Source organism: Salvelinus alpinus, chromosome 38, assembly GCF_045679555.1.
Source record: "Salvelinus alpinus chromosome 38, SLU_Salpinus.1, whole genome shotgun sequence".
Lineage (NCBI taxonomy): Eukaryota > Metazoa > Chordata > Actinopteri > Salmoniformes > Salmonidae > Salvelinus > Salvelinus alpinus.
In genome coordinates this window covers 13,165,151-13,177,877 of record NC_092123.1, presented here as the reverse complement: position 1 = coordinate 13,177,877, position 12,727 = coordinate 13,165,151, and the positions used below count along the sequence as shown (strand labels likewise).

General features: G+C 41.4%; 1 protein-coding gene across 1 annotated transcript in view; it reads left to right on the top strand.

The window, feature by feature from the left end:
* The window catches only part of LOC139566255 (NALCN channel auxiliary factor 1-like), a 92,253-nt gene extending 82,398 nt beyond the window's left edge, over window positions 1-9,855 (top strand). The window contains exons 2-3 of the mRNA XM_071387302.1: window positions 4,030-4,201; window positions 6,502-9,855. Coding sequence (XP_071243403.1) covers window positions 4,030-4,201; window positions 6,502-6,830 — 501 coding nt within the window. The 3' untranslated portion in view covers window positions 6,831-9,855. The remainder of the gene's footprint in view (window positions 1-4,029; window positions 4,202-6,501) is intronic.
* Window positions 9,856-12,727: the final 2,872 nt, after the last annotated feature.

The window sequence follows — 12,727 nt, the reverse complement described above, 5'->3', positions numbered from 1 at the left end:
TTTATGCGTTCGAGTTGTGTTCAGGTTACTCCAGGGTCGCATTCAGCACTGCACAATGTTATGGAACGTTCAGTTAGAAACACATTTTGAGAACGGACATGCCTCTCACACAGTATATGTAGGGTAAGGAATAATGTCTGCTTTATTCGTGGCATTTCTATCTGCAACATTTAGTGTTTTGCACACTCCTGAACATGACCAATATCATTGCACCAGTTTTTCCACTCTTTATTGATTCTCCTCTGATTGGAGCATGGCCATGCTGAAGCCATTGGAAAAAGTGACACTTCAATTCTGACCTTGGCTCTCAGCCAATGACACGGGCCGTTCGGGTCGATATCATCATTATCGCTGTTTAGCATGCTCAAAGACTAATTTATACTACAACTCTAGGAAGCTTTGCCAGCTCTGATCCCCTGACCTTTACTATTGTGTGGGCCTAGATAGACTGATCCGTTGAACCACTAACTAAACAGTCTGATTACCAACAATGACCAGACAGACTACAGGGAGGAGGTGAGGGCCTTGGCGGAGTGGTGCCAGGAAAATAACCTCTCCCTCAACGTCAACAAAACGAAGGAGCTGATTTTGGACTTTACATACTGTTTCGCTAATTTAATATGTATATACTTTATTCTACTGCATTTTAGTCAATGCCACTCCAACATTCCTCTTCCTAATAATAATATATTTCTTAATTCCATTCTTTTTTTATTTTATTTTTAAAATTGTAACTTTATTTAACTAGGCAAGTCAGTTAAGAACAAATTCTTATTTACAATGACGGCCTACCCCGGCCAAACCCGGACGACGCTGGCCCGGTCGTGCGCTGCCATATGGGACTCCTAACCACGGCTTGATGTGATACTTTTAGATGTGTGTGTATTGTTGTGAATTGTTAGATACTACTGCACTGTTGGAACTAGGAACACAAGCATTTCGCTACACCCGCAATAACATAAATGTGTATGTGATTTCATTTTTTAGTTTTTAACAGTCAAACCCTGATAGGTACATTATGCATTTTTGTGTGAAGGTAGTGTCATCTACTGGGAGAAAGGGAGATTGCACTGGGGGATGGGGGCCATCATTTGTTTAAGGGCAGAGTCAATTGTGGAGTACATTGGCAGTAACAGCACTATGAATGGTCTTGTGTGGCTCAGTTGGTAGTGAATGGTACTTGTAACACCAGGGTTGTGGGTTTGATTCCCGCTGTGACTACCAATATGAAAACGTATGTATGTAAATGCCATATGTTATGGGGCTTGGCTGGGTATCAGAGAACCTTATCCTGTGGATCAATTAGGAAGAGACATTCCCCTCTGCTGGTTGTATATACAGTGGGGAGAACAAGTATTTGATACACTGCCGATTTTGCAGGTTTTCCTACTTACAAAGCATGTAGAGGTCTGTCATTTTTATCATAGGTACACTTCAACTGTGAGAGACGGAATCTAAAACAAAAATCCAGAAAATCACATTGTATGATTTTTAAATAATTAATTTGCATTTTATTGCATGACATAAGTATTTGAATACCTACCAACCAGTAAGAATTCCGGCTCTCACAGACCTGTTAGTTTTTCTTTAAGAAGCCCTCCTGTTCTCCACTCATTACCTGTATTAACTGCACCTGTTTGAACTCGTTACCTGTATAAAAGACACCTGTCCACACACTCAATCAAACAGATTCTAACCTCTCCACAATGGCCAAGACCAGAGAGCTGTGTAAGGACATCAGGGATAAAATTGTAGACCTGCACAAGGCTGGGATGGGCTACAGGACAATAGGCAAGCAGCTTGGTGATAAGGAAACAACTGTTGGCGCAATTATTAGAAAATGGAAGAAGTTCAAGATGACGGTCAATCACCCTCGGTCTGGGGCTCCATGCAAGATCTCACCTCGTGGGGCATCAATGATCATGAGGAAGGTGAGGGATCAGCCCAGAACTACACGGCAGGACCTGGTCAATGACATGAAGAGAGCTGGGACCACAGTCTCAAAGAAAACCATTAGTAACACACTACGCCGTCATGGATTAAAATCCTGCAGCGCACGCAAGGTCCCCCTGCTTAAGCCAGTGCATGTCCAGGCCTGTCTGAAGTTTGCCAATGACCATCTGGATGATCCAGAGGAGGAATGGGAGAAGGTCATGTGGTCTGATGAGACAAAAATAGAGCTTTTTGGTCTAACTCCACTCGCCGTGTTTGGAGGAAGAAGAAGGATGAGTACAACCCCAAGAATACCATCCCAACCGTGAAGCATGGAGGTGGAAACATCATTCTTTGGGGATGCTTTTCTGCAAAGGGGACAGGACGACTGCACCGTATTGAGGGGAGGATGGATGGGGCCATGTATCGCGAGATCTTGGCCAACAACCTCCTTCCCTCAGTAAGAGCATTGAAGATGGGTCGTGGCTGGGTCTTCCAGCATGACAACGACACGAAGCACACAGCCATGGCAACTAAGGAGTGGCTCCGTAAGAAGCATCTCAAGGTCCTGGAGTGGCCTAGCCAGTCTCCAGACCTGAACCCAATAGAAAATCTTTGGAGGGAGCTGAAAGTCCGTATTGCCCAGCGACAGCCCCGAAACCTGAAGGATCTGGAGAAGATCTGTAGGGAGGAGTGGGCCAAAATCCCTGCTGCAGTGTGTGCAAACCTAGTCAAGAACTACAGGAAACGTATGATCTCTGTAATTGCAAACAAAGGTTTCTGTACCAAATATTAAGTTCTGCTTTTCTGATGTATCAAATACTTATGTCATGCAATAAAATGCTAATTAATTACTTAAAAATCATACAATGTGATTTTCTGGATTTTTGTTTTAGATTCCGTCTCTCATAGTTGAAGTGTACCTATGATAAAAATTACAGACCTCTACATGCTTTGTAAGTAGGAAAACCTGCAAAATCGGCAGTGTATCAAATACTTGTTCTCCCCACTGTAGGTCATAGTAGCAAGAGTAGGAGTTTTATTTTAACTTTTATTTAACTAGGCATGTCAATTAAGAACACATTTGTATTTACAATGAAGGCCTAGGAAGAAAACAACCGATTTTTACCTTGTCAGCTCGGGGATTTGATCTAGCAACCTTTCGGTTACTGGCCCAATGCACTAGGCTACCTGCTGCCCCAGTAGTGCTGAAGAACTGAAAGCTTTATGAATACAGGCCCAGTACAGGCCCAGGTGATTCCAAATACAGTGTACTAAACAGTAATTAGTAGAATCATTGAATTCAAAATTCCAGTAACTTTCCAAAAATGTCCCAGTTTTCCAGAAGTCCCGGTTGGAGGATTGCCATAGGCTACTTCCTGTTTATTTCCTCCTAATGCCAATCATCTTCCAACCAAGATTATGGGAAAGTTACTGGAATTTTGCAACTCTATACCTTCTGCTATTCTTTTCATATTGTTTTCATATACTCCTTTTAGCTATCAGGTAAGTATGAAAGTAGTATAAGTATAAAAGGCAGGACATAAGTACAAGCACTGTAGTATGAGAGGAAACTTGCCTCTGTATTTACCAAAATAACTCAGCTAGGGCACACTGCCACAACTCCTTGTTCTCCTCGAGATACTTGAATTTAATCAAAGCATTCCTAATCACAACAAATACGATTTAGTCACATGTCATGGGGTGGTTTATATTGACAAATGGTGATTGGCATCTGGTTGTATTTTATAGTCATGTATCACTCACACATACCAACTTATAAGGCTGAATCACATCGAATGGGATTTTGCAAGATCTGTGAGAAATGATTGAATCTGTTTCTGAAAAATGCCTATAGTATTTTCTGGAAATATGTGTACTGACAAATCTCTCGTTTTAAAGATAGGATGGATGTTATTTACTAACATTCAGAGCCAAACAGAAGACCACGGAGACCTTTGTTATTGAACAGACATAGCTTAGTCTTGGTGTCAAAGTAATAGATTGCTTATTCATGAACTTACCCTTTCAAGTTGTTTGCATTTACATATGGGTTTCATTTGGTTGAACTAACATGCTCTATCTTCTACCTTTAAGGTTGCCTACAAACCGTGGCTGTGTGCACAGTATTTCCCCACCACACAGAGGCATTGTGGGAGGACAGTACCGTGTCTCCAGTACTGCTTGGAGGTTCAGCAGAGGTGTCCCTTCATACTGCCGGACAATGATGATCTCATCCATGGAGGAAGCCCCAGCTTCATATGTACAGGTGGGTGTGGTGGTGTGGACTGATCAATCAGCCAGTCAATCAATCAAGTGTGATTTGTAGCCACGGTGTCACGCCCTGACCATAGATTGCTTTGTATGTTTCTATGTTTTGTTTGGTCAGGGTGTGATGTGGGTGGGCATTCTATGTTGTATGTCTAGGTTGTCTTTTTCTATGTGTTTGGCCTAGTATGGTTCTCAATCAGAGGCAGGTGTCAGTCGTTGTCTCTGATTGGGAGCCATATTTAGGTAGCCTGTTTTCCTTTGTGTTTTGTGGGTGGTTGTTTCCTGTGTCTGTATTTGTTACCCTACGGGTCTGTTTCGATTCTCGTTTGTTCTTTCACGTTGTTATTTTTGTAGTGTTCAGTTGTATTATTAGAATGGACACTTACCACGCTGCACATTGGTCCGACATTTCATACTCCTCTTCAAACGAGGAGGAAAACCGTTACACACAGCTTATACGGGTGGGCGTATATCCACTCTAGGGCTATGCTGTTTAGCTGAGATGCACCATAGATCTAGGATAGATGGGTTTGGGTCAATTAATTTTGAAATGTACTCAATGTAGGAATTTGGATGGAATTTGGATGGAATTGTATGTTGGAAGATATATGTAATAGTGCTCTTGTGCCCCAGATGATGCCTTGTATTATTACTTTTCAGTGGTATCGATAAAGTTGTATGGTTTTGAACTCTGTGAACCTAGCCAATAATGAATTATAGTACTTGTCACTGGTGACATCTAGCTGCCACATAAGGCAGTGATAGTAAAATCAATGACACTTCCCTCTAAGTGTAAAGTGTATTGCTGAGAAATCACTGTGATGGGGTACAACTACAGGGTAGTATTTTAATACTCCACAAGGATCAGAGCAGAACCAGAATAAAATGACCTACCCTGTCCTGATTTGATCTCAGTGGGGTGCTCTGTCATTTCTTCCCCCAGCCCTCAAAGTTTGAATTATTTCAATACCGTAATTGAATATTACTTGTGCATCAGCCCCTCATTTGATGTCTTCCTTTAGTGGGAACTGGCAGTTGCTTTGAAAAGAGATTACACAAGGCGTGACATCAAATCAAATCACATTTTATAGGTCACATACACATGGTGAGCGGATGTTATTGCGAGTGTAGCGAAATGCTTGTTCTTCTAGTTCTGACTGTGCAGTAAAATCTAACACACAAATAATACACACAAATCTAAGTAAAGGGATGGAATAAGAATATATACATATATATAGAAATATGCACACTTTGAGGCTCCCGAGTGGCGCAGTGGTCTAAGATACTGCATTGCAGTGCAAGAAGCATCACTACAGTACCTGGTTCAAATCCAGGCTGCATCACATCCAGCTGTGATTGGGAGTCCCATAGGGTGGTGCACAATTGGCCCAGTGTTGTCTGGGGTAGTCTGTCATTGTAAATAAGAATTTGTTCTTAACTGACTTGCCTGGTAAAATAAAAGTATATATGGATGAGTGATTACTGAGTGCCATAGGCAAGATGCAACAGATGGGATGAGTAATGCAAGATATATGAACATTATTAAAGTGAATAGTGATCTGTTTATTAAAGTGGCCAATGATTTCAGGTCTGTATGTCGGCAGCAGCCTCTCTGTGTTAGTGACGGCTGTTTAACAGTCTGATGGCCTTGAGATAGAAGCTATTTTTCAGTCTCTCGGTCCCAGCTTTGATGCACCTGTACTGACCTCGCCTTCTGGATAATAGCGGGGTGAACAGGCAGTGGCTCGGGGTGGTTGTTGTCCTTGATGATCTTTTTGGCCTTCCAGTGACATCAGGTGCTGTAGGTGTCCTGGTGGGCAGCGGTGTAGATTATATTTACCGTGCTGCAATATGGGGTCGCTACAAAATGTCACTTTTTTTCATTTTGAGTTCAGTATAGGGTCATTATTGTTAGGTTGTGATACAACATATGACATAATGATACTGGTAGTTGAGTCGTATGAAGACTATGGTTTAACCGTGCATACTGACTGGTATTTATGCTCTTATGCACATGGTAATATGTATTTTTTTGGTGATACATTTCAACAAAACACTGCGTTAGCACACTGCAAGTAAGGCTGGAACTATGCTGGGTCATTTATTTAGCTTATTGTGGGTCATCTGAATGAATGAATACACTTTATTGGTATTGGGGAAATTGAGTTTGTCATCATCATCATCAGACACAGGCATGGATGATATAGACACACATGGGTGCATGAGAGGGATGCACAGAGACATGAGCATTTATGGCTTATATCAGTGTTCACCCACTACTCTCTTCATCCCCCACAGGGCTACTGGGGAGCCATGGGCAGCCCAACAGCCAGGCAGAGTGCTGCGACGTCCAGTGGGACTCTAAACCGGACAACCGCTCCCGTGGGACGCTGAAAAGGACTCCAACACCCTCCTGCCATCACCAACAGGGGGTGTCGACATCAGTCACCTCGGCCGCCACACCCACCAGACTGTGCAGCAGCAGTGGCCGGCTGAAGCTGTGCCTGCTGGTCTTTGTTCTCCTGCACACTGTAGTCACCATCACCACCGCCTCCCACAATTCCACTGGGGTCGTCGGTGTGGCGGCCATTTTCCCCCTGGAGGAAAGCTCCTCCAGTGAGGAATAATGGATAAAAATTGCAAAAAAACCTCAGGGTTTTATCTGGGTGAGTGAGTTGAAAAAACGGTTCTGACCAGTTCTGGCTGCTGCGTCTCTGTTCAGAGAGAACCCTGAAACGTCCCTGGTATGTGCTGTCAAAGCCTCATTGGGCCACAGGAAGTGAGAGCAATTCACCAGGAGCAAAGGATGCTGGTAATTGTAGTCATGTGGAGAGGCGACGACATGGGCGGAACCAACACACCTCAGACCAAAGGATCAATATCATATCGCCGTGTCAATCTAAACCTGAGTTCACCTTTTCTGTCTCTTGTTTCATCAGAATGTACGATATCATTTTCTCTCTCCTCCTTGTTCAGTTGTTTGTGGAGTTTATTGGAATTGTGAATTGGTTGTCTTAGAACATATAAGAGGCAGAGAATATTGAAAAAGGTATCACCAACCTGTGTATTTTTATCCACCCCTCTCATCACCAGTAACATTTAGCTTCTTTTGAGGTAACAGACAGTGGATATGCTAACAATATTCTTAACTCAAACACTCACAAACAGAAAGAGTAAACACTTATAGATCCGCCCGCCTGTCCTGGTGGATACATTGAACATATCAGTCATAACAGAGTTCTCTCATGGCAGTACATAGAACTCTAATCCAGAGCCAGTGAAGAGCAGATGTAGTATACCTTTTTACACTCTTTTGCCGACCTGAACCATATTGTGCTCGCTTGGATTATTTTCTTTACACGGTTGCATGGTTCCAGAAAATATGCTGAATGTGTAACCAGGCCAGTGCAGTACAGTACAGCTCAGCTCGTCTTAGCTTGGCTCAGTAGTGTGAATAGGGTGGCAGTGGAGGTCTTGTCACTTGGATTCAAAACTGTCCCACCAATTGGCTTCAGTGTACCTCGGACTTCATATTATTTGAGCCAATAAGTTTCTCTCTCATTATCCTGTGTCCATGTGTTTGTATGTGATGGGCCCAAAGGGGACGTCGGATCAACAAAGCTCAATTTACCTCAAATCAAGTCACCCGTTGGCTTAGATAGACTCTGTTTTTCTAAAGCAGTACGTCCTAGAACTGTACGTCTGGCTTTTATAATTGACTCATATATTTCTCAATATAAGTCTCTGGTACGTCATACCAGTACATTACAGCCAGTTCTCTTCACACAGTGGGAGAGGTGTCACAAGGGGAGACACAGGAACACATCGAGACAAAATATATCTCTTACTGAGTCGTTTTTACATGTGAAAGTGCTAGCCGAGTAGCATTGAAAAGATCAACCATACCTAGACCTGGGTTCAAATAGTATTTGTTCTCTTTGAAATATTTTAGCTGCACTCAATTGAGCTTGCCTGGCGCAATGTACCCAATGGGATTGTCCCAAAAGTATAAATGAAAACCCTGCCCATGTGGCATCTCCAGACAAGCTCAATCGAATGCTCAACCCATTTGACAGAAAACGGACACAATTTGAACCCAGGATGGATCATACATACCCTCTCCTCTTTGCCTCTTGTATCTTTACACAGAGCTAAGGCCTTAGCTAGTAGGCGTTTGTGTGAGGCTAAGGAGTTTTCAAGGGCTGGCTCTACATACTGTATTTACTTCCGTTGGTGTGACTGCTGCTAACCGGTACTCATTGATATGGCATGTAGAGGAAGACATCTGATAGGCTCGTTATGCTTTCACCTTTGACCTTGACATCCCTGTCTTATCCTTCCCATTCAACTGAGTAGTGCATATTATGGCACCTTTGTTTTTTCTACGCGTACATATAATCAGTACTGTCGGAACTGACTCTGAAGTCAACCGTACTCGAGCATGAAGACATCAATCTGAGGATTAGGGTGAAGTTTCTTCAATACGCTGATCTTGGGTCAGTTTAGCATTTAACCCACTAATGGTTAGGTGTTAGAATTGGGGGAGGGAAAACTGATCCTAGATCTTTACCTAGGGAAAACTTCACCCTGAAAGGCTTTAGCCTTTTCACATTATACTGTTTCCCCCTGAAGTTCTCGTAACAGTTCATTTTCTCACAGACACTCATCGAGGTGAACTGTTCTTTGTAACCATCAATCAACAACATGACTTTATTGTTTCCCTCACATTTACTTCATTCCCCCAAAAGACAGCAGCGGATGTAACCCCCTCTCTGTAGAAATAACCTCCAACACACTCCCCCAAACATTCATGATCTGAACTTTGTGGATCTATGCAGATGTCCTACCCCTGTCTGGCCCCGTATATACAGTACTCAAGTTGCACAACTGATGTACAACACATTTGGCACAATGGTTGTGATACAACTGATGTTTTTGTGATTCAACAGAGAGTTTGTCTGCACAATGGTTGTGTAATACTTTTTCTGAAGAAAAAAATGTTGTTATGCCATATGCCACATGTTATGCCATATGCATTGTACTTCAGTTGAACATCTGGAGTGTTAACTGGTGTAAATATGTCCTAGAGAAGTGAGATATTCAAGATTTTTCTGTTTTTCTTTTTAGGGCAAGCTTCTGGTGTTTGTTTTTCTTGTTTTTGGTTGCATTTTCTGTTAATGGTCTCACTTCAAACAAAGTACAACTTGTAAAGGCTTTATAAGCATCTACAGTATGTAGTGCTTATGAAGACTTTATGCATGCTTTATAAAGCCTTTTAATGTTGTACTTCGTTTGAAGTTGGACCTTGTTAAGAACTGTCTACAGCATTGTAAGTCAGATCAGTAGGAGAGAGGATTGGGAAAAGGTGTGATAGGTGTGTGCAAGGAAAATAATGAAGAAAAAGGTGGGAATTATGATGAAAATTGTAAAATAAAATTAAAAAAATTAACACAGATACCTTATTTATCTTACTATTGTCATATTATCATAAGATAGATGCTTTAGTTTGCAATTATCTTTTCTTTTTCTACAAAAGAGTTTGATGAAATAATTTATAATGCGTCTCGAAAGTCATCATCTTTTTTGAACGTAAGAGGAATGCAGCCAGATTTATTAAAATTTTGTTCAAAATAAAATATAAATTATGTTAAATATGATTCTTGTCTGCTTTCTTTTGGATTGTATTTTATTTTGTACCACTGACCACGGTTACCTGACTGTAGGCCTATAGCCAGACCAATTGAATTTGGCCAACATTCTGTGGTAAGTGGGCAATCTGGGATTCAAACAATAGCAAAAAAGCGACACTTTTTTGGTGAACAAGTAAACTTCCAGGTCCAGTTTTACTCTGCATCTGCACCAGGTGCAAAGTTTTGCAGCTTTTTTTCAGAAAGGCATAAAACCTAAAAAATTCAGCTAAAACATGAAACAGTCTTCATTCATTTATACTTATGCTTTATTCTTTCTCTTTATTTTACCTCTTTGATTCGGTCTTCATTGTTTAATTCCCTTTTGATAAAAAAAGGCATCAATCTAGTGCAAAACTTTAGTAAATCTGGGCCCCAGATTGTTGACGCGGTTGAGTGGTATGGCTTAAGCAACCGATTAGATGAAAGTCGAGGAGTGAAGTCTGGGAGATGCATCTGCCACAGCCGAAATTTGGAAAGTCATGTGGTTTTCCAACTGCAAGGCTCAGATCAACATGGCAAAGTTGCCATTGTTTATAGAAGGTTTATATAATGTTGAAAAAAAGTCACCCAGTCACAAACTGAAATAATATGTGTGTACATTAAACAGTGAATATATAACGTATTCAGACCCCTTGACTTTTTCCAAATGTTCTTATGTTACAGCCTTATTCAAAAGTTGATTAAATCGTTTCCCCCCTCATCAATCTACACACAATACCCCATAATGACAAAGCAAAAACAGTTTTTTTTCACATTTTTGCACACGTAAAAAAAATCAAAAAAATATTACATTTACATAAGTATTCAGACCCTTTACTCAGTACTTTGCTGAATCAAATCAAATCACATGTTTATTGGTCACATACACATGGTTAGCAGATGTTATTGTGAGTGTAGCAAAATGCTGGTGCTTCCAGTTGCGCTTCTATTTCCGACAGTGCAGCAATATCTAACAAGTCATCTAACAAGAACTTTGCTGAAGTGCCTTTGGCGGCGATGAAGTCTCCTTGGGTATGACGCTACAAGCTTGGCACACCTGTCTTTGGGGAATTTATCCCATTCTTATCTACAGATCCTCTCAAGCACTGTCAGTTTGGATGGTGAGCGTCGCTGCACAGCTATTTTCAGGTCTCTCTAGAGATGTTTGATCGGTTTCGAGTCCGGGCTCTTGCTGGGCCACTCAAGGAGATTCAGAGACTTGTCCCAAAGCCACCCCTGTGTTTTCTTGGCTGTGCTTAGGGTCATTGTCCTGTTGGAAGGTAAACCTTTACCCCAGTCTGAGGTCCTGAACAGAAGCAGGTTTTCATCATGGATCTCTATGTACTTAGCTCCATTCATCTTTCCCTCGATCCTGACTAGTCTCCCAGTCTGTGCCGTTGAAAAACATCCCCACAGCATGATGCTGCCACCACCATACTTCACAGTAGGGATGGTGTCAGGTTTCCTCCAGAATTGACGCTTGGTATTCAGGCCAAAGAGTTCAGTGTTTGGTTTCATCAGATCAGATAATCTTGTTTTTCATGGTCTGAGAGTCCTTTAGGTGCCTTTTGGCAAACTCCAAGCGCGTTGTTGTGTGCCTTTTACTGAGGAGTGGCTTCCATCTGGCCACTCTAAGATAAAGGCCTGATTGGTGGAGTGCTGCAGAGATGGTTGTCCTTCTGGAAGGTTCTCCTATCTCAGAGGAACTCTGGAGCTCTGTCAGAGTGAACATCGGGTTCTTGGTCACCTCCCTGACCAAGGCCCTTCTCCCCCGATTGCTCAGTTTGGCCTGGCGGCCAGCTCTAGCAAGACTTGGTGGTTCCAAATGTCTTTAATTTAAGAATGATGGAGGCCACTGTATTCTTGGGGACCTTCAATGCTGCAGAACGTTTTTGGTACCCTTCCCCGATCTGTGCCTCGACACAATCCTGTCTCGGAGCTCTACAGACGAATGAATGAAATGAATGAAATGTTCTTTTTGTGTCAAATCGCCAATTGGCAACCCATTCCTTATGGTATTAATTGACACATAAACAAACATTACAATAATTTACTATGGTAAATAAATAATAATTATTCTTACGGTTTTCTCTGCATTGCGTATCACATAAAGAGTGAAAGAATGTAAGGTAAAAATTCTTAGTAGTAAATAAGGTTTTTCAAACAATAATTATATCCCTGGAGTAGTAAAAGAATATACTGTACATACATACAATCTTACATACATACACACATAACATATACAGATAAATAAATAAATACAGAAAAAAAGAAACAGAACACATTTGAAACATCTGGCACAAAAATATGATTCATATGGAACAATCTATACACATTCTATATACACACGTGCCATTTACCATATAGAAGCTAAATATTTTTATAATTGAATTATAGGTAGCCATTTTTCTTTTATTCCAGGCTTTATCTAAATATTCTGCAAATGGAAATACACAATGGACAAAAAAACTATACGCAGAGGAAATATCCCTGATCTTACCTGTGCACATTGTGATCTCTTGCTTTTTAGGTCGGTTATACTTAATATATCTCTCACACACAAATTCACCCTTAATCAAACAAAAGGTTCTCAATTAGAGTTTATGATTCATCTCCTCCACCCATTTATTTTCATATTGCATCAACAGTTGTTTTTTAATCATATCTATGTCTCCCTTAATTTGTTTTTTTTGGACAGGTGTTCACAGTCAGACTGTTGAAAAAGGTCAGACGTTTCAGTTGCCCAGGCTCCCCCTCTAGATCCCGATTCCTTCGACCTCAAGACTGGTTTTTGCTCTGACATGCACTGTCAACTGTGGGACCTTATACAGACAGGTGTGTGCCTTTCCAAATCA